Raw genomic sequence first — 23,021 nt, 5'->3', positions numbered from 1 at the left:
GAAGACACTAATGACAAGGCAACATCTCACAATTCTGGTCATTTGGTGAATGGTGCCATTCTGAGTGTCATAGTGGTTGTTGTTTTCTCTCTTTTTTCCTTATTTCACAGGAAATTAGCATCTGTTTGTGTTTGATTTGCTTGTTTATTTCTGTTTTCCCCTTTTCTTTATCCTCTCTTATTGTTGATGGTGATTGGGATATCTTTGTGTCTCTCTCCTCAGTCTATGTCTCTTTCAGATCACTGTGACTTGCATCTTTGCATTTGTTTGTGGTCATTCCATTTAGGTACAAACAAGAAATGCCACTTTATACAGAAACATGCCCTTTCTCATTGGGCTCCAGACTCTATGGGCCCTTAAGCCTGTGCCCTGAAAGTCCTTTAAGTAATCATTCAATGCTTGAAGTTGGCAAATAAATTGTATTTCTGGTTTGTCCACAGATTTTGTAAATTCTCCACTCTTGAGAAAGGACTCCACTCTCTCTTCCTGAACCCTTTAATGCCCTGCTCTACCGCACACTTTTTAGTGACTCTTTAGTGATCTTTGTGGAAGAAAGCCTGCCTGAGCCATCACTGCAAATCGGTTTTAGTATGCTCAAAGTGAGTATATCTTGTGCCATTACATTTGGATTATTTTACCATAAAGTAAGTGACATTTAAGCACTAAAAACGAAGATTAAATCAGACCTTTGCCGAAATAAAACTGAAACAAATATCGTTTTTCTTGTGCATTTTTCTTAGTGCGGACATTAAAGGGTTAGGATCGAAGTTTTCATGTAATATTATATTATGACCACAAGAGGTCCTCCTACGACTGGAAACAACGAAGCTACCTGGTCATAACAAGACACAAACAATGCAAATTACTTTTATGTGCAGTTATTACATAAATACAAATAAAGTGAAGTCTAATATTTGTTTAAGTGAATTACTAAACGTGTTGGTTTTGCAGGTTGGATATCAGATAGAACTATTTCTAATATGTTTCATAAACACAATTTTACTGCTTAGACTGATCCATTTGGGCCATACAAGATGAATGGATGAAGCAATCTAATCACTTTCCACATTATGAAATACTTTTAGCCGTCAGCCACGAAATAAAACGTTATAATTATGCAGATGAATTATTAGTAGGCTAAAGATGTTTTTTATGCACTGAATTTTCCATCCTGTCATTTCTGACGAAGTTATTATATTACATCTGCTGATAAAGAGGAAATTATCGTTTCTAATTTCGATTTATTCAGATGTAGCCTACTGCTGGAGGTGACGAGGTGACGTCACTAGAAAATGGACTTTTGTTTTTTCTCCTCCTGTCCTGTAGTACACAACTCCACATATGGTCGTCGTGTCTCCGCCCAGCTACACCAAACTCCTACTGTTGTCTCCCCGCCCCGAGCGTGAGTCTGGACTGGGAGATAACAGTGCGTTAGGGGCAGGGTGTGCCTGCACATTACAGCCGACTCGCCGCCTGAGCGACGTGCCTTCTTTCTTCAGAAATGACAAGCCGTTGCGAAGCTCTAAGTGCGCTTTAACTGCGCTTCAGTGTCACATTTGTGACTCCTGTGGACGTTTCTGCACCAGCGTTGTTGCTCAACTTTGAGAAGTACAGTGGGTGGAATTGGCGTGCTGGGGCGGAATGCGCGGATTTCTTGGCTTTTCCTCCCGTGTTTTGCCATCGCAACATTGTCGTGACTTTGGCCAGTCTAATGCAGCAATCAGCGTGATCGGGATTTTTTTTAAGGGTGCAATCAACAACTAACATGCAGCATGATGTGGAGCTGCTCCTCTGCCTGTAACAGACTGTTTACCTGTGTGGAGACGGGGCAGGGCTGCAGGTCGCGTCCGTGCAGACGCTTCTAGAGTAGCCGCCGTGCGTAACGCTGGCTCTCCATGGAGGACTACTGGAGAAGCCGCTCATCGCATTCAACACTTTAAGAGAGAAAGTCAAACTTGAAACAAGATGAGTCAAGACCAGGACGGGATATCCTTACCGGTACCTTGCTTTGGTACTTGTCCCGGCAGAGAAACCGTCAGTGGGGAAAATTCCAGCAGCAGCAGCGGCGGTGGTGCTGGAATTCCTGCAGCCGGAACTTTCTGGCAGGACCCCCTGGTTGGAGGCAGCGACCTCAACCACACCTCCGGGGGTTGCCCGATGGACGGCGGCTTGCTGTCTACCGGCAAGCCTGGTAAAAGCAGGCCGGTGACGGTGGCCTATGTGGTGAACGGAGAAGCGAGCCCGCAGAATAATGCTGAAAGCATGGCCCTGCAGTGTCTGAAGGACGCCTGCGACTCGGCGGGCAGCAAACTGGACACGGTGAACTTTGGTAAACTGGACTTTGGGGAGACCACAGTCCTGGACCGCTTTTACAACGCAGGTGAGTCAAGTAGAGAAAACTGAAATGCGTTCACATCCAGAACCCTGAGAGCAGCTTATGACAGTAGAAATTCAGGGTTTGATCAAAGTTGTTACTCATCTGAGCTTCCTATATTTGAAATTCTGAAACTTTTAGAACAATCTTCTAAATAGATTTGATATGATTTATCTTTGCTCCCCATTATAATGATTTGTGGACCTTTGCTGAAAGTCAGTGACCCCTGCAGTGTGATTACTTCAAAGTGATGACACAGGAATGCTTGCCTCTCCGCCTACAGTAGCTACTTCCATGGGTCATAAGTCACATTTGCTGCACCACTGAAACTGATTTCCAGCAGACCAGGTTGCTCAGAGCGCCTCGATCCAAGCACACAGCTCTACATGTCAGTTCCTGAGGCTGAAACCTGCATGTCATAGATTCTTCCACTCTGGGCAGAGCAACGCTCAAACTCACTGAGCAGAGAAGCATCATTTGAGGTTGTTTAACTTTTGCTCCGCAGATGTGGGGGTTACATTTTCCCTTAACACCTAATTTCCCCCTTCCATTGTGCTGCTCTGTTGTGCGGCAGTGTCATAGTTAGAGCCATGAGGCTGGACTTTCCACTGGAATCTATTGTACAGCAGAACAAACACGAATCCTGTGAAAAAAGGGTGCTTTCCATTTCTTATCTATATATAGGTAGAAATAACCACTGCTGCATAGTGAGTCATGAAAAAAAAAACTTCAGATAGCAAATCTTTCAGGGATTTTTAGCAAACTGAATAAAAAAACTGCTTCAATGTCCGGTTAAAAAGCCTGGCACAGCAGCAAGTGTTTGCATTTCTCAGTTTCAGGATTTTTTCAGCAGACTATACAGAGATAAAGCTACATAGCACAGATGATTTTGGCTGCTTTTAAAACATATTTAGCCTTTGAATAATAACATTAGATAGTGAAGAATACGACCAGGTTTCATCAATTTTTGGTGGGGTCACTGTCAGTCCACTCTTCCCTTAAAATTATAAAGATTGTATTTAGAGAAGTAAAACTCAAAACCCTCATTAAGTTTTTTATTGGCAGTAAATACAGGAATAAAAAAGAAATTTCTATTTACAATAACTTACATGTGACAGATGTGTCATGGAGTATTTGGCTACAAAAAGATGGTGTCATTAAAAGCGTGGAGAGTCTGTAAGACGGTCAAGTCTCTCAGATGGTGGAAGACTCAGTTTTCATGCAGCTCTTTACAAGTGAAAAATAGTGTTAAGCAGCCATGATCACAATGATCTCTAATAATTGTGATGATACAATAGTGACAAAAGGCTGTAGTGACAACTAAATCTGATAAGAACAATAATTTATCAGAAGTCCTGTTTATTTTCCATATTGCAGGTCAGTTAGGCTAAATTTGGTTGAATTTAAAGCCACTGGTGTTGAAGTTATGTCTGGAATGTGTGTGACTGTACTTCAGACAGCATTGTATGGTGTGTAAACTGTCATGCACCTGTCATTTTTTTGTGGGTAAAACTTGTAATTACAGTAATTAAAGATAAGCACAACTTTAACTCAGCTGAGAGTTTGTAACTCCATTCTGGGGTTACAGAGTTTAGAAATCTTTACATTCAGTCCATCTGTAGTTGTAAAGAATGATTGAACAGCAGCATTGCACAAGCAACATACATTCTGCAGCTGCAACACCGTGTCAGCCAAACACTACCAGTGTCACCGCTGCTGTGCAGAGGACCAATGCAAGTCAGTCTTTCCATTGATGATATCCAACATCCTTATCCTGAATATGACAAAGTCAAACCAACTGAAATAAAACCATAACATACTTTTATGAACATGAGAGAAATTGAGTTAATGGGTCAAGTGTGACTATTAATAACACATTTTCTACTTTTCTTTTTACACAATGAACATGTTTGTCTTACAACTACGTTGCATTGTGCATGTGCAGTTTCTGGAGCAGCTCTGTCTGAAAGTGTTGCCATTTGTTTGATAACACTTCTGGGTGCAAGCTATTTTTTAGAAGATTTTTTATCGGTTTTCTTTTTGAAATTGAAGACATTTTCTCACCACTTCAATAAGTGGTGGGGACATGTCCCCAGTGTAAATTACACCTGTGCTCGGTGATCAGCTAATCCTCTGTACACTGAGTCATCTAAATAATCATAAGGGTTGAGGAGACAAAGTTGGGATGCATGGGGATGCCAGATATGGGCCACAACCTGGCAACCAGAATTTTGGTCATATCAATATCTTATACCTGATCTATGACTTATCAGCAAAATTATTAGTTAAACACTTTTAAATCCATTAGTTACAACTGATGAATCCTGTACAAAAAGTAACATAGTTGAGGGGAACTCACTCTTGTATATAAAATACTTAAAGATTTAAGTTGAATTTTTCTTTATCGAGTAAAGGAAACTCAATTTAAACCTTAATGCCTTTGCTTAGTTTCCCCTGCAAATACAAACCAAATCAATGTTTGCTAGGATGTAGCACTCATTGTTCTTAATAACCATAACATTGCCTTGTTTAGTGTCCTTACAAAGAAGGCAGCTTCATTCAAACAGTGCTCTAATGTATTTGTTCAGGCCTTCTGCGTATGCTACAGGGTTTTATTATTTTTACTTCTTTCTCTAAAAAGCGAGTACAAAGCACCATCTGAGCAAAATGAAATGCTTTTATGAGTTGAGAGTTTTAAAAGGACAGCCTTCCTGCTAAGTGCATTCAGAAAAACCAGAACATTGTTGAATCTCTTTGACAAAACAGGCTTGTTGCTTCTTGAATTATTAGTTGTACAAACACATCAAGTTCCCTGTATTTAGTCAACTCCTCTTTCTCAGAAGTACTGTTGTATGTTCTCACAATACACCAGGGAGGGGAGTGGTATTTTCCCAGGAAATACGCTGTTCGCTTCTTTATCCTATTCCTATACCAGAGATAGGGATATGGTGTGTACCAGAGATGAAAATGAGAACACAAAAAAAAAAACTAAGCAATGAGCTGAGGGCAGAGGCTGTTCCCAACTAGCTCAAAATGGCCTCCTCACATGATGCCATGGACAAAGAAATTTGTTTGAAAGATGGCTGAGCTTTATGTTTAAGCTTTCAGGCATATCAATTCTGAAGGAATACACAGGGAACGATAAGAGAAAATGGAGGTGAATAACGTTGCCAACAATAATAACTCATCATATCTTATCACGTTAACCTCAGCCCTCATTCACTGGCAAACAGTCCAAAATATGAACTTGGAATTCAGAAAGATTTATCCAATACATGTATTTGAGGACTTTGAGCTTCTGAGCATTTGGAATTTATGCTTGTTAAATAACGTCAGTTATAACATCAATCAGTTCTCAATATAGTTAGAAGTATAGTTTTATTCCCCTGTGAAGGCACCGGATTCATTCAGTAACGACAACAAAGTGGCATGTGGCAACAAAGTGGTGCAGTGGTTTTCACTGCAAAAACTTTCTTGGTCGAACCTTCGTTCTGTGGCTTCTTTGTGGGAAAGTTTGCATGTTATAAAACTGCTGGTACTGTATGAGCGTGAGCCTGAATGGTTGGTCTGACGTCTTCTCTCATGGTAGCTGGGAAAGGCTCCCTGCATAAAAAGCAGGAACAGAGAAAGTATGAATGCATCACATTGTCACAGTATGGTCCGGTCTTTGCCCAATCTCTACACCGGCTGGATGTGGAGATATCTCACGGTTGCACGCTCCATATTAGATGTTGAAAGCTGTTGAATTGTGTGCTTTACACAGAATTTTTCTAAGCTTGTTTATTCTTTTAAATGTTGAGTTTGAAGGACGTTGTGGGATCTTTTGGCAGAATAACTGCCAAGTTAACTGCTGCAGGGCAGGACAAAGGTTGACGAGATTAATGGATAAGGCAGCGACTAATTTAAGATGATAGTCGCCTGATCTAAAAAGTGCTCACAAAGGAGTTTCACCATGTTTCAGTAGCTTTATGTTAAAACACTGATGGGTTAAAGACTGATTGATTATTCACACCTGTGTTGCTTTACCTGTTTAAGCAGGTTTGGGCGTTGGGTCATCACTGTGGAATGCGGCGCTTTATCTCTCCAGTTGATGATTGGGCAACATTACTGTATAATTTATGGGGAGCACAGTGACTTTAAGAACAGTCCCTGCACGCTTTGTTAGAAGCTTTGCTTCAGTCTGACTGTTTGTTCACCACCCGGCCAGCAGCACAGATAAAAGTCACAAATTGTTTTCAGGCCGCACGCACACTTGTGTTTTGACTCTGTAGAAGTATAGGCTTGGCAAACTCTGACGAAAGATTTTTTAAGTGCCTAATTGCAACTCCAACACATTCTGAGGTCATATATCACATTTTTTTTCTCTTTCTTTCTTTTATTACCATTTATGTGTCCAGAAATATAGAAAATGTTCTCTGTAGGGTTTCAATAAGCATAGACGATGCTTTCATTTGTGCAATCAAAGATTTACTGTAATGTGGAAAAGTTTTGAGCCACCCCTTATTTCTTCAGATATTTGTTTTCATGGGGCCAGACTTTCTTTTAATCATCAGTGGTATAGAGTTCTCCGGCTTTCTAAAGCTCTTTAAAACATTTTCTTTGGACATTGGCTGCTTTTTCATTCATTTTCAGTCCACTACTTGGACCTTAACTTTTTTTTATTTTTAGTTAAACTACTTAAAAGCGACCTATGAATAATTCAAGTATAAAAAAGTAATTTAACTTAAAGGATGAACCAATTTTGTGTCTACATATTTCAGAAAACTTAGCAAGAAACCCATTTTAAGCTGTATCATTAGGGACTTGGCAAGGAATACTAAGGAAAATATAGCTTGACTGACGTAAAACAGTATTTTCTCACCAATAAGATGATTCCCAAAGAGCTGTCAGCTGAAAACTCAGCATGGGATATCGCAGCATGGCTTGCACTGTGGTTTTAAAAAACTGAGATACTGAACAAATGGAGGACAAAAGAAAAGAAGTGCCAGGCCTAAAGAAACTATCTACAGCAGATGAACAGTATCTGAAAGTGATGTCTTTTAGAAATAGGAAGAAAATTCACTTGACACAGGACCTGAGAGATGCATCTGGACCTTCAGTTGATCCATCTTCTGCTCACTGAAGCCTCAGCCTCATCCTCCCCAGAGCCCGGAGCTCAACATTACTGAAGCAGTGTGGGATCATCCCGACAGAGAACGGAACAAAAGGCAGCCCACATCCAAAGAAGAGCTTTGGGATGTCCTTCAAGAAGTCTGGAGAACTATTCCTGAAGACTCCTTAAAGCAGGACAGCTGACTTGTTTCATTCAATCAACTGAACTGTCTGCACTGAAGGTCTTACCAGTTCAGTTGATTGAAGGAAACAAGTCAGCTGTGCTGCTGCAGGGTTGGAACAAAAACCTGCACCCACACGGCCCTTTCATGGATCAATTTGACACCCCTGACTGAAAGAAATGACAGAAAGCTTGTCTGAGAGGGTTCAGGCTGTGTTGAAGAATAAAGGATCTCAGACCAAATGCAGACTTTCAAGCTGTTTTTACCTTATATGCTGTATTAACATTTATGTTTGCATGTTTCAGTAAATCACTGTAAATCACCTATGTCCCATTTTTATGGCAATTTATAAAGTAATGAGTGATTGCTCAAGACTCTTGCACAATACTGTTTAAAAACCATCCAACCGGTGATCCGATTTACAGCATATTTCAAATTTAAGAGGCTACAGTTGCAGATTGTTGTGTGTTTGTACTTGATGAATGACTCATCAGTTATAAAAGTTGTGATGTAATCAGCTTATTGCTTAGTAATGCATATTAGCTGGCACTTGACCTTAAAACATGATTAAGCTACAGCGTTGCACTGCAAAATTCATGGATGTCTTCACAAAATAGGCAACATCACTCACAGGGTTAGTTAGTACAGTGCAGCTACACAGATGTAGTTCTTGCACAGTGGTGAGACCTTACTGTGTCCACTGTAAGCCCCGCTGGATGTCAGCGTACAGCTTTCTGTTGAGAGCATTTCAGGAATCACCGGCATAAGTGTGCACAATCCACTTCCAGACTGGGAAGCCACGCTGCTCTGAAATCCCTTCAGTTAGCCCGGCGATAAGTTGTTTATCCTTCCTCCTGTTTACTCTGCATGCTTGGCTGCATTTCAGGGGTTAGAGAGCGCAAGGTCAGAAGGAATTAGCCCACAGGCCACTCACTGGCGTCTGGGGAAATCTGCCCCCCAACTCAGCAGGAGAGGTAGGCTGCAGGCAGAACTGCACATGCACGTTACTGAGAAAACTTCTATTCGTGCTCAAAATCAGAAGCTGACTGTTACTTCATTGATTGTTGGCGTGAAATCCTCTTGACAAAGAAAATGTGATATGTCAGCGATTAAACACAGGTCGTATCAGACTAATAACAGAGATCCGCGGCATCCTTGCATGCTTCACTTGCCCTTGTTGGAACTCCTCAAATGTAAGTGTTGCATAAATCCCATGCATAATCTTTTAAGTGCAGAAAAATGAGCGGAGGTGATGGAGCAGTTTCGACGGTGTATCAAAGCTCCCTTTCAGGGCTTATCAGGGTTCACCTGAGGTGAGTTGCAGCAGGGTTGGGTAGCCAGCGTCTTTAGAAAGCCACTGAAGAGTGAGCAGCACCTGACTCATATCTTGTTTGCGATCTTGATAAGGCAGCATTGAGCAGTGAATGGCTCAGATCTGTAGAATTCCTCTTGAAGCAAGATTCATTTTAGATTTATTTATTTTTTATTCATTTGTTGTGGAAAGCAGTTTATCTGCCAGTTTGCAGCCTTTGTAAAGTGCCCCTTGCTTTTTCACAGGCAGAACAACCGTCATGACATTCTTGTTTTCTCATCTTACAAACACATAGCTGCACGCAACACGTTGACAATGCACTCTACAGTATCTAATTATAACACTTTAGAGACAGATGTGTTACTCATCTGTCTCTAATGTTGCTTTTCACACACAAATTGAGCAGCTTTTGTTTGGTTTGTTTCAGGGTTGTGATTCTGCTTGCACGCCATAAGGGTCACAGAGTGAAGTGGATGTAAAAACTGCATTGGTGGCAAGAGAGTATGTTTTATTGTGTGGGGAAGAAAAAGCTGTTTCATTTTACACCATCAACAACAAATCATTCTGTAACTGTGAAGGCCTCTTTGTGACCAGCATCTGAGTCCAAGACAAATCCCCCTTCTGGAGACAATCAAGTATTTTGTATCTTATCATACAATTCTTAAAGTTTTTCTTTATTGTATTTATTTCTTCACTTTATTTAAGTTGTGGATGTGTTGTTAGTTTTGCAGATCTTAGCCTGTGTCACAAACTACTGGATGCACAAAAATGTGTTAGACTTCCCTTAAGAGCTGTAGAAACGTTTCACCATGTCTGAATATCTGAAATTTGTTCCAGGCATTCATGCAGATGATCAGATACTCATGGTGTGATGGTATTTATGATTTTATGATGGCACAAGAGAAGAAAAGTCAGAAGATAACCAAAGCTAATATGGTTCCATCAGCTGGATGATATTAAATAATATTTACATAATGGTTTGCAGGAATCTACATTATAAGCATCAACATGGTAGACCAGCTGTCCCTGGCGCTGATAAATAATCCTTCAAAACCGAAGATATCATCATTCCCTTGACATCTCCTAAATACAAGATGTTATAACAGTGTGTTCTCAGGAATGCCCTCCATTTACCAGGAAGTGATCTGAAAATACAGAGGAATTGTGAAAGAGATTTTTTTCAGTGCACTGATGCAAATTCCTCTTGTCTCAGGGAATTCTTTGCCCCTAAAAAGCAAGCGAGCAGGTCAACAAGTCGGCATGTCAGAGTCACTTGCACTGCAACAAAGAATTTCCTCCAGTGCGTTTGCCAGCCGTGGATGAATTCATATTCTGTTCTCAGCCATTTTCCACCCTGGGGGCAATGGCACTGCAGTCTGTTGCCTCTTCACACAGAGATTTTTACAAAGTGGAGCAGAGGTGAAAATGACCACTCTGCCAGGAGAGCAGTGCGGCTGGCAGGTTGGTCTCATTTCCTGCATCATGTTTATGTTCTGGGTCGAGGCTTTCCAGCACACTTGTATCTAAAAATAAAGACAGCATTAATCTCTCTGCTAGGCAGGGCGTCGAAACTGCTGAATAACCATTGTCTTGTATTTCCCACACGGTCCTCTGGGAGAAAAGAAGGATTTTGCAGACAGAATTGTTCGTTTGAAAGATGTATAAAAGATCTTTTTTCCGTTCCCAGGGTTAGGTTTTTCTATTTGTTTTGTTTTGTTTTGAAGAATGCTTTGTGTCTCTTTTTTTATTCATTTGCTTTTTTCTCCACTTGTAACTGAATCTGATTTGGAATCCATTATGGATGTTTGAACACTTGCTGGGAAGTTTTTCACCCCACCTTTTAATAGTCACATGGCTTGCATCAAGACGCCTGTATACTTCAAAGCCCCCATTTATGGTTTGATTTTCTGTTTTCATTATTTTCCCTCAATTTACCAAATTTATGGTGAAGTAGACAATTGAAAAGCAGCAATAAAAATGTCATTCCTCGTGTGTAATACAGACTCCCTGAGGGACCAGACATGCACCTCCTTGTTTTTACTTAAAAATTATTTGTTTCTAAGTTTGAACTTTGAAAAAGAGCATTGCATCTGTCTCTATTTGAACTTAAAAGGACAGCTTGTTATCCTCTTTGGTTAATTTCTTGGGGCCTCAAACCTCTCTTCAATACCAAAACTTTATGTTCTGTCTTTGGGTGTAGCGACTCAAAACATATAGAAATGCTTAAGGTTATTTTTGTGCAAAACATTGTATGTAGAGCATTTATTTACAGCACAAATCCAGCAAATACATTGAGTTTGTAGTATTAAGTCAACAGCTCTGTTGCCCTGTCACTTTAACCTGTCAAAACATGTAGAAACACTCCAACCATCCACTGCTGCTGTTCCTGGAAATGTGGTTCTTTCTGGGGGTGAGGCACTTCTCGAGTGTGGGAAATTATTTCCAGTGGAGCATGGAGACAGTAATTCCACTGTCTCTCTCTGTCTCTGTGTGGGCCAAGCTCCAGGGAAAAGATCCCGCTGCACTCTGCCCCACTAACACAAGCCTCATTCCCTGCTCCTCCATTAGAGTTCAGGGGGAAATCTACAACTGCTAAATACACACTGATAGCTTCATGCATACCATTTACAGACATTTCCTTACTGAGTCTCCATGGTTACAGCATCATATGTGTAGCTGTTATCTAACTGATTGTAATCAGTGCTTTATTTACCTCGTGCACTTCCCATGCTTGAGTTAAACTGGGGTGCGCCTGATGAAAATGCAGATCTACACAGCTGGCCATCGAGTGAATAATGTATACACTGCAGTCGCTAATGTAATTGCAAAGGCTTTTATCACTGCCGTGTGATGACATTTTCTCAAATATGAAGGGTTGTTAGGCTAAAATAAGGGCACATGCTAACCTATGAAAACATTTTATCTTTCCCTATTCCCTGCCAGATGAAACAGGCTGTATGGACAGTGTTGTAGCCTTGCAAGAACAGAACATTTGTGATATGTTTTTGATGATGCTGCATTCTCTTGGTTTTTGTGCCTGCACAAGGCTTTAGAGAAACTACCTTTGGACTGGCAAATTTGGATGTTGGCCACGCTACAGTCGACCAGCATTGGGAATTTGTTGTTCTGTGGGCATGGGGAAGGCTTCTGAGTGAGTTCCTTGAAAGTTGCTTCAGCAGAACGGGATGCAGGTGCAGCTTCTTGAACACTCACAGGGAAAGCGGTTTTCACAAACTCAACATCAAAGTTTCCATGCACAATATTTGGAACCTCATAGCAGGACGTGATGACCTTGCAGGGAAGGTTGTCATGCAAGTTAAAGTTTAAACAGATATGACAGTTCTTTGTATTCAAGCTTTGCTTTAATACAGCTGCAGACAACAGTGCACATCTAGTGCCATATCTTAGCTTAGAGCACAGAATGACTCCAAGTGAGTCGTACATGCCACAGTGTCACAGCTGAGCAGTACTGAACAGCAGACTTTCAGATTTTCCTCCATTGAATAAGCTGCATTCTTCAGCCATTAAGCCTCTGACAAAGAGAGGGATAAGACCAGAATCAGTGTTTCTCTAGTATTTCCTGAGATGCAGAGATATATCAGTGGCTACGACTTTAGTTTCATTTTTAGTTTCGGCTCTGTTTTGGATTGAGTTTCTGCTTCTCTATTATAACGCTTAGTTGTTTTTCAAGGTTGCATGTTTCATCTTGAAGTGAAATGTTCTTAATAGGACTTAGGATTAGCCACTATGATGAAGTAATGCAACAAAGAGCTCAGGAGTTCACATTAGAGCCCTGCACGGAATTGTTTTTGTAATCCTGCTACTGCTACATTTCTGACCATCACCACTTGCTCCAGGTCCCACATAGTGTGAATAATCTAACAAATGTGATGGTATTTATAGCAGCTAAATGCTGCAGGGATGAAAACAGGCACCTGATTATCTGCATTCACAAAATTATTTGTACTGATACGCAAGCGTAGTGCAAGCATGAAGCTGCAATAAGAAAGAAAAAGTTTTGCTTTCTAAATTACATGCAACTTACTTTCATTAGATGACATGCCAGTCATCATCAAATAAGAATAAAACAAGAAATCATGTTTCGTATTTTTGTTCCAACTTGACAAGGTCCTTTTTTTAATATTTCTCACCAGTTTATTTGTTAATGCCAACACTGTGGTGAAAGCCAACAGAGCTGTTGTCCCTGCAGGAGCTGCAGTGTATTTTCTGACTGGCCTCCCCTGTCTGAGGCAGCATTAAAATTGCACGCTCCTGTGAGATTTGCATCAGGTCCCACAGCACCCGCAGTATGCCAGTCCCAATGCAGCCCTATAGTTCCATTTAGTCGGGTGTTTTTACATGTGATGTTGTCCTTCTGACATCCCTGCTGGAGGGCTTCCCGTGCTCATGGAGCAGTTTGCAGCCCAGTTTCATGTGGCTGGATTGCAATTCATTACCTCCACTTCTGAGGTCACGGCTCTTGCCAAGGAAAAGATGACATGCTTCCATAAGTTGAAGATAGATGGTCTGTCCCGAGTAAAAGAGGTTAAGTATCGCAGCGACGGGCAAGGCCCTCCATTTACCATTCGGCCTATGTGTCTACCCTCCCCTGTGGTCAATGACCTTAGTTAATGAGGTGACAGTGCTTGAGCTTACTTTCAGAGAGTAGGTAAAGAGTTCAGAAATCTTAGTTGCTCATAGGAACACAGATATGAGTGCATTCTTAGCTGAAGTAGACAAGAATGCTGTTTTGTGTTGTGCACGTGTACCCTGTGCTATAGCTGTAGGGATGCATAGAGTAACTGATGCACAGTGTTTCCTGGTTGTTTATTGCCAAAGGCTGTTGGGAGCAACAGTTTACATTCATCCTCAACCTCCTCTCATCAAAATAGATTTACTTGTATCCAAATCTATGTGCTCATTTTTGCTCAGGGCACAGCAGAAAAAATCCCATCGCCACTTGAGCAGTTTCTAGTGTCATCTTGATCCAGCTGTGATTGAAATATTAAGCAGAGCCCCTCTCTAAAAGGGCCTGTGGAACTGGTGGAGACTCTGTAGGGGAAGGCTCTGTAAAGAGGAGCCAAAAAGACAACATAGCAATCCTAAATGAATTCATGAAGTTCTCCTCTCTCTGACCCGCTCATCACTGTTTGCCTCCCTCCCCCTCTCCTCTCCTTCTTTCTCCCCCTCAGAGGCACCACTGGGCTTGAAGAACCTGCAGCAGCAGGCCAAGTGCTGCTGAAAGCCATAACAGTGGGAGAGAGTATTGAATTATTTTGCCTCCTCTGCTTTGAGCAGTAGGCGAGGGAATCAATTTAGTTTTGGTCAACAGAAGCCAGCCTTGGCATAGGAGCTGTGGCAAGATTATCAGTGCACCACTCGAGGCATTTTGCACATTTTTGACAGTTTATCTCATCTTATCTTGTTGAAGACAGATTCATATTTATTTGTGATTTAGGGTGATTGCAGAGATTAAAAAAACAGCTGAGGGGAGAACATGTGATCTGTCAAAAGCATGACTAGAAGATTCGAGACTCTGCTGGTGGCTGTGTGCAGCCTTCTGTCAACACTTATCAGGTCTGCTATTACATTGGTATGCATTTCACTCTGGTGTTGGATTAGTAAGCAATCAGTACATCTGAATGCTCTCCAGAAATATAAGAAGGTTGTGCTATTGAATCAGTTACTATGTGCAATATATCTCCATGAAATTAAGAACCCTTGCCTGAATATGGCAAAAAGCAGACACAGTAATCACTTGTTAAGTTAGACGTTTTTGTGTTCACATCATGTTAAAAGCTCATTATTTGGACTCAAAATACAGACGGTGAACTGCAGAAATTTAGTACTTTTAAGGAAGAAGTAAATGAGTTTTTTATGCAAAACAACAGCCATTTCTGTTAAACAGAACATCTACAAGAACTGCATTTAAACTTCTATAAACAAATAAGAGAGACTTTTAGAAATGCAACCCCAAAAAGAGGAGTGTAAAGATTTAAAAAGAAAAAACAGGACTTACTCTCTCTATGTTTCATAAATGAACACAACCTCCTACACCCTGCTTTGTGATTGCAGGTTACAGGTTGTTCAGTAAATGTGGCCTCTCACTGGAATGCTTTATTTTTTTTCATATTAGATTAGACTCGGATATACACACTGAAGATATCAGCTACTTGTTAAAGTGTTTGTCAGCTCTTGGGGCTTTGCTGTGAACAAAAAGCCTTTCTGAAAACTAATCGCTCATCTCATCTTTCTGAGGCCAAAACAACTGTCTTTACTTCTCATTTTTAACTTATATTTACTATAATAGCAAACATTAACCTCAGCTCTGGCTTATTCTCCTGCAAAGTTATGGCAGCTAGTCATTGCTGCTTTTCTTGTATGAGTTGTATCATACTGCTGCCTTTTAATGGCCTGTTTGCATTAAAATCCCTTTCAAATGTAATATTGATGGGGTTACTGCCAGCAGAGAAGTGAGACAAGCCTATCTTTTATTCATCAGGCAACCTGCACTGTCTGGATGTTGACATTCAGCTGCACCTTTTCTGCATAAGACAGGTAGAGAAGAAGATAAACAACCTTTTATGTGTTTGCTCACGTTTACTGAGGGTTGTAGGAAGATATGGCATGGTGTGAGAACTATTTGTTTTGTTGACGTTCAGTTAATCCAACAAGCCTGTTACCTTTTGTTTAGACCTTCAAAGATACCAGAACATGAAAAAAAAAACAAGCTGGTGTGCATGATCGTGACAGTATTCGTTTGCCCGTGCTACAGATCTGGAACTAACAAGTTGTTAAGCAGCAGTCTGTCGTGATGCAGATGAAGGTGTACTTATCGCTCCGTCTCACAGTCCACAAAGCTCACCCTGACTTGCACTCAATCAGACAGCAAGCATTCTGATGGGAAGATACTGGCTGCTCAGTCAGAGAACACTGCCCACTTGATATTTCAAATCACTGCACAGAGCCAGAGAGCTTAAAATCCCTTTTATCCTGTCCTCTGCCTGCTGAGCTGTAATGAAAATGTGTGGCTGTTTTTGAAAAGCATGCATGAAGGAGGGGGTTGATGATGAGAAACTCATCATCTGGGGGCCAGCAACAAGTACCTACTCCCTTGTTGAATTTGCATGTCCTGATGTTGAGTGCTTGGAGCCGCATGGCCTCTCATCCCTGCTCAAAGCTCTCCACCGTAACTCTCTGCACGTTGTGTTGGCATGTAATCACAAGGGCACGGAATTAAACTGACTGCTGGATGTTAACTGCTCTAAAATTGTGAGCATTTGCACGCTTGCTTTGACTAATTTGCAGTTATGGATTGGTTGGCAGACAGTGATCTGCCCATTTAACTCTAAGATAATGAAAGTTTCGCTAATGCTGTTGAAACATTTGAATAATCTTATATAGCTTCCATGAGAGCAAAGGTAATTTGGTTGTTCAATCATCCCCGTATTTTTATCACCTTTTTATTCAAGATGGCAAACAATCATGTATTTACACACTCAGCAGAAACACAGCAACATTTAGAGTCATGTTTCTGACCTCCTTATTAATGTGCGTCTAAAATTTGCTGTTTGGTCTTCACCATTCCTTAGATATCTTTCTCTTTAGCTGCTAAGTGCTCAATTATCTGTACTCATACTTTATATGTTCATGTAGATAATGAACAGTGTGACCATAAGGTTTTCTGTGAAAAAAACTAAACTGATACTGATAAAAGCAGCAGGAGTCCATCAAAACAGAGATTCTAAAACCAACCAAAGAGATGGAAAGTAGTAATTTTCTGTGGTTTTATGTGTGGGTGAATTATAAGCTTTTTGTACTCTTAAGCATTAGAAAATGTCCAGAGAATCAGATCCCCGCTTTCTTCAGTTGCACATTCACACAAGCACTTTAGAGAGGAAGACTTTTTTTTGTATTAGATGTGATTTCTCAACTAGGTTTACTGGTGTAGCAGGATTCAGGAGCAATAAAATTGTTTACTTTAAAGCATGTTTAAGGACTGCGGATGAGACTCCCTTCTTATCTATATCGATGATTGTTTTTTTGTTGTTGTCATCTTATATATATATATATATATATATATATATATATATATGTGGAGACTATCTCAGTGGAAAGTAGCAAAAAAACAGCAAAGAAAACAATGTGAAACAATAATGCTATCAGCTTGTAAACACACTTCTTTGGATGATTTCCTGCTGACTTCCCACATGGGCTCATTCTGTCGTTTCCTGGTTTTATTACTGGGAAGTTGACTTTGCATTAACTCTAGACTAAATAGCAGATATTTGCATTCTCACTTGCAACCCTTTTAAATATCTGCAAAATGTCAGTGTTGCATGCACTTGATTAATATTTATCATAGGAAGATTGATGAGTGCTGTCAGTGTTCTGCAGCAAAGCTCAGTAAATAACTATTGCGTTTGCTTCGTCATGTCAAGTCTCAAATCTTCACTTGAGTAACTGTTGGCTTGTCAAGGAAACTGGAGAAGCTGTCAGGATTATGAAATCCTTGGTCTAGCTTGGCTATGCTATCTCAAAACATGATTTCCAGCTTAAAATCTTCAAAGAGAGCAGTCTATTGTCTTAGTTCACATTGAAATCGGCTTGAAATGACTGAATGATTTGCTCCTTTTCTCCGGTGTTATTGTGCTCCAGCTTAAAATGATCCATTAGAGGTAAAAGAGCCCCTCCGCAGGGTCAAAGAATATCAGCTCTTAAGCTCTGTCTAATGTGTTTGTTGACACAGAGAGGTGGATAGTTGGAAACAGATGAAAAACCAGGGTGGAGCTTTATCTCTGTGGCTCTGAGCCCCACTGCCATTATTGGACCACAGCCATTCGTCTGTTTTGTTTTTGTTATCTGTAGCAGCCTAAGTGACACCGTTCACCAATGTACTTCATGGGTGGAACTGAAGTCCACAGTTATGCTTATTCTACAAGATAAAGAGCATATCTAATCACTTATATCAGCATAATTTAATATAAAGACAAGAACCCAAAGGTTGTCAGGGACATATATAGTATTTGTAAAACTTCCTACCAGTTAATAAGCTCTCAGGACAAAAGTCCAGTGCTTAGACCAGAGTAGCATAACAGAACAGGCTGTTTTGTTGGTATAAGCAGTGGATGTTTTGTTCCTGCCTGGGAACTCTCCACCCCTCTACCAGAAGGCCCTCTGGCTTGAGTGACAATTGACAATATTTGCTGCTCTCTTGACCTATTGATCCTGATCATATGGTTGAATTCATCGGAAGTCGGTGTGTTATTAAGTGCATTTGTTAAAAAGGAGGGCAAAAGAACCTTCAACCCTTTTTTTTTAATGAAAACAGATGAACAACATTTATTACCATACATCTATGAAATGATATAAGTTTTACCTTGGAAACACATTTGATAAATGTTACATTTACTATTAATCTTTTTGATCTTTTTTTTGGCCCAGTCTGAATTTCATCATTTGGCCCCTGACCCTCTATTTTGCAAGGGTTACAGTTCCATTTTTCTTTTAAGGGGCCATTCAGATGGCTAGTTGACTGACTACTGCTCTCTGATCCCCAAAAGAAAAGGGATGACTATGCTACCTGTCAGAATGAAATACAGAGGAGTCTTCTCTCTCAAAACGAGCAAACCTGGTGTTAGTTCATGCAAGGAGACACTGTAAAAAAGTGCGTTCAAACAATATGCAACCTTTAGTGATCATGACAGCAACTATATGTAAAGAATAAGAATGACATCTATGACTGTATGAGTATGTGTTGTTAAAAAATGTTTTTAATCCCTAATCCTGTTTTTCTTTTATACCCAAGTAGTTTTGATTTCTAACCCTAACAAAGTGACTTTATTTTCTGAAAAAGCCAACCAGACAGTGTTGTTTTGTGTAAATGTGGGTTTTTTTCTTGGGTTTTTATGTAATGTAGGCACCCAGCAAAATGGCATTCGTGAGTTTCCATTCATGCATCGTAAAAAGAGTGTCGCTACTAATTTAGATGGCTACACTGACTCCTGATATATTACCTGGGTCTGTTTTTCATCATCAGACATAGCTGTGGTGGAGATGACAGATGCTTTCCGCCAGCCTTCACTTTTCTACCACCTGGGAGTCAGAGAGAGCTTCAGCATGGCCAACAACATCATCCTGTATTGCGACACCAACTCAGACTCCCTTCAGTCCTTGCAGGTAGGTTGTCGTGATGGACAGAAACCAGCGCAGTCACTTCAGCACACAGTCCAAACAATTGCTGCAGATCATAAGGTAGTAATTAAAGACTATATTTGGTTGGAGGCAAGACGAGGCGTTGGGTTGGCAGAAATGTAATTTGGTGGGTGCGACACGTAGATGCATCATTAATGTGATATAAGAAATGATTTCATGAAACATTGTGTGATAGGAAGTCAGCAGTTAGATTAGACTGAATTAAAAGAGGGTGAAAACAGAGTTTCATCAGGACATATAATTGTGTTTCCTGGTTTTGGACTAGCTGATACCTTTTTTAATTAAATTTTGTTGTCTTTGGTAGGGTTTCTGCTCTGCTCTTCACACCAGCTGCCAGTCAGAGTGTTTCCAAGTTTATCTAATATTTTATCTGTTGATTGAAGTGTATTTACCTTTTATTAAGGGGTTTCATTTCAGTGGTTTGGTGGTTTGTGTGAGAGAAAATTCCGAACCTTGGTCGTCGGGAGCCTGTAAGATACCAATGACACAGTTTACATTTTGTTTCTTGTTTCAACACAGAACATATAAACTTCAAATTTTATACTAGTTCAGTTGAAATCTTCAAATTTGAAAAGAGATTGCTTATCCGGTCCCCTTTGATAAATAAACTCCCCCGTGAGTTTCAGAAGACTCTACTTAGTCATTGCTTTGTTTGGCTTGGATCAGATGGCACACACGAGTGAGGAAGAGTCGTTAATGCCTAATTTGGCTAAATAACAATTCTAATGACAACATTTTTGACTAACCTTACAGCCTACGGTCCACCCCTGGGAAATCTGTAAACAGGGATCATTCCAGAAAATGAAGGCGCCTGCTGGTGATTTGTATTTGCATTTAGAAATGCATTCACATGGGAAAATGTGCATAGACATCTCAGCTACACATGTTAAAGGGTGTCTGCAAAAACATCTTGTGCAGCAGGTGTTGCATGACACCCTCTTGTCGGATAACGTGGCTTTCCAGATGTTCTGATAATGTCTTCTTCTGGTATTCAAAATACATTTACATGAAGAAATTTACATGGAAGGAGAATCACTTCCCTCGCACGTTCTTTCCTCCCTCTGATAATGTTGAACACCTGTGCATCTTCAGCAGAGCAACAATCACAGCCATGTTGAAAGCAAAATTAATGGCATCCTTTTAAGACTTAGAAACGCTCTTTGCTACATTTTGCACTCTGAAACGGAATCTCCCATAAACACAATGCTGGATGCTAACATCCCTATGCATCCTCGCCTTCAGATACTACATTACCACTGCACCTCATTGGTAAATATTGATGTTAATTTTCTTGTTTGCTGTCTTTTGTAAAACTGAGCCATAGAAGTTGACATACTTTGGTAAAGGAGTGCTCTCTGCTTAGTTATTCATCTCCTACTGAGGTAGTCCACACTACTGTTAACTGCTACATTTTTTATCATGAACCAAAGTGTGCCAACTGTGTTATTTAGCTAGTTTCTCATGGAAATGTAGTTGACCGGAACAGCAGACACAGCTGGTGGAAACTGTAACATGGACGTGAGCTTTCAGTGTCACATTGATTTTTCACTCAGCTATTCTTGTGTGAGTGAACAAAAAGGACTTCTAGGATCATACAGGGTAATTGCCGCAGCCTCTGGTAATTGCAATCAGTTATGTAATAGACGTCAGAAAAACTGCTTATTTACAAAAAACGTCAAAGTGTGTCGACATGCAGCAGCAGTGAAATTCTTGTGGTTCCTTTATAGCCGACAGACCATACTTTACACAGTCAGAGGCTCATTAAAATCTCACTGCAGTTGCCAACTTCTACCCAGGAACACATGTGTCTTTCTTTTTGAGTAGTTCAGGGAGCCTTATGGTGACTTGGATCCTAGTCAGCACACTGTAATGTACAGTTTGTCAGGAAAGGTGCGTCTCTAAATAAACATGGCATAAAAGCTCAGGCAAATCCCTCCCTGCTCTTTTTGCAAACTGTTACCTGATTGAAGCGTTCCCTTCCTGTGGTCAGCCATGGTGCCCATCCATCGAGCTGGGCGGTGCTGCTCCTCACCCTGCCTGAAAAGACCACTTCACTCTGGAAGCCTTCTCTGATCTCTGGTGGGCTGCCAAACTGCTTCACAAGATTCCTTTAATTGATACAGCTCTTGAACTGCTTGCCAGGAGTTTTGCCTTCCTGTGGTCTGCCATGGTGCCTACTCAGCTAGCTGGGTGGTGCTACTCCTGCCCCAAGAGACTTTACTTGGACAGCTTCCTCAGGCATCTATAAAGATATCATTGTAGTATCAGTGACAAACATTACACTGTTTGACAGCAATTAGAAAACAACTTATTCCTGCATTACAGAATTAACATGTGGGTCAGTGTGGTTTTTGTGGGAAGTTAAGCTATTTTTTTTTAAGTGACTGTGCAGTTGTGAGCCAGTAACATTGCATGATTGCTCTCACTGACACATCAGTGTAACACCAAAGATAACACAGTTTGACAGACATGAAATTGTATTTTTGCACCAACAAGGTGATTATCAGTATAAGCTGTTAGCTGAAAACTTGGCATATCTCAGCATGGTGTGCAGTGTGTCATTAAAACATTTGAAGAAACTGGAAAAGTGGAGGACAAAAGAAGAAGTGTCAGGTCTAAAAAACTATCTATAGCAGATGAACAGTATCTGAAAGTGATGTTCTTAAGAAAGAGGAAAAAATCCAGTAAAGACCTGACACAGGAGCTGAGAGATGCATCTGGATCTTAAATGATTCAATACATCTCTGCACCCATTTCCTGGTTTTCTGGCAGTTTTCAAAAGAATTGGGGTGATTGCTCAAGCCTTTTTGCACAATACCGTTACTGGGTAACAATGCTACCTTAAGCTAACCAAATTCTAACTAATGAACAAATTTTTTTTAAAAACCCACAAAGCTTATGATAATTATTTCACATCAGTTTTTGGTTTCATACAGGACACGAACTACAGCTTGTGGGGTGAAAGTCCTGTGTTTGACACGTCTGTTAGCCACGTCCTTTTCCCAGCAGAGGCTTTGTCGTTTTTACACTACTGTAACCTCTACACAGGAAGTGAAGCTAGCAAGAGCAAAAATTGCCCTTCTAATTTGCAAATACAGAGCTGTAAGATAAAAAGCTATCTCCTCACTAAAATGTTAATGAAATGAAAGCCAAAACACAACTGGTAGCTTGAACCATGTATGATGCAGGGTTACATGCACAGACTGCCTTTAATAATTCATATTCTAGAAGGTAAATGCTCAACATGCATCTGTGAAGGTACGTCTTGTTGTAGATAAAGCTTTAAGGCATAGCAAACATGATGTAAGCTTTTCCTTCATCAAAACAAACGCACGCAAATATTTTACGATAATGGAAACATCAGTTATTCATTTCGCAGAGACAATTGCATTTTGACAAAATGGTATGATAAATTGAATTTAAGTGGAAAAAATAGGATTTATTTTGTTTTACTCAGCAATTCTCAGTGTCTTCACACTAAATGACCCATGGGAGAAAATGTTCTTTTCAAATCTCTGAATGTATTTTTCTCTTCTGCTCTTCTTCTTCAGGACATAATTTGCCAGAAGAACACTGTAAGTAGACAAAGCGTTTTTTCTCGCCTTTGCTTTTCACACATTACTCACCCATTGCTCACACATCGCACATATTATGAGGTGCAAAGAATATGCTTTTTTACAGCATGCAGGGAGCCAAGCATCCAATGGCTTATGCTTCTCTTCTCAGTGTAGCAAAGGTTTCCTCTCAAGAACCCCACTGGGGTTGAGAAGCTGTGATAAATGTTTGGTTCAATGTAAAATATCTTCTCTTCCACTTTCAAGATGTGTTTTTACAGACGACAGCTGCC

The 23,021-nt window shown here is 40.4% G+C and overlaps 1 protein-coding gene across 1 annotated transcript in view; it reads left to right on the top strand.

Annotated features, from left to right (window-relative positions):
- Nucleotides 1–1,397: 1,397 nt before the first annotated feature.
- Nucleotides 1,398–23,021, top strand: part of map3k5 (mitogen-activated protein kinase kinase kinase 5) — a 66,043-nt gene continuing 44,419 nt past the window's right edge. The window contains exons 1-3 of the mRNA XM_075458644.1: nt 1,398–2,380; nt 18,999–19,138; nt 22,726–22,749. Of these exons, the coding sequence (XP_075314759.1) occupies nt 1,966–2,380; nt 18,999–19,138; nt 22,726–22,749 (579 nt within the window). The 5' untranslated portion in view covers nt 1,398–1,965. The remainder of the gene's footprint in view (nt 2,381–18,998; nt 19,139–22,725; nt 22,750–23,021) is intronic.

This window comes from Odontesthes bonariensis, chromosome 24, assembly GCF_027942865.1.
Source record: "Odontesthes bonariensis isolate fOdoBon6 chromosome 24, fOdoBon6.hap1, whole genome shotgun sequence".
NCBI classification, from domain to species: domain Eukaryota; kingdom Metazoa; phylum Chordata; class Actinopteri; order Atheriniformes; family Atherinopsidae; genus Odontesthes; species Odontesthes bonariensis.
The sequence above is the reverse complement of the archived record's forward strand: the minus strand, read 5'-3'. Positions and strand labels throughout refer to the sequence as shown.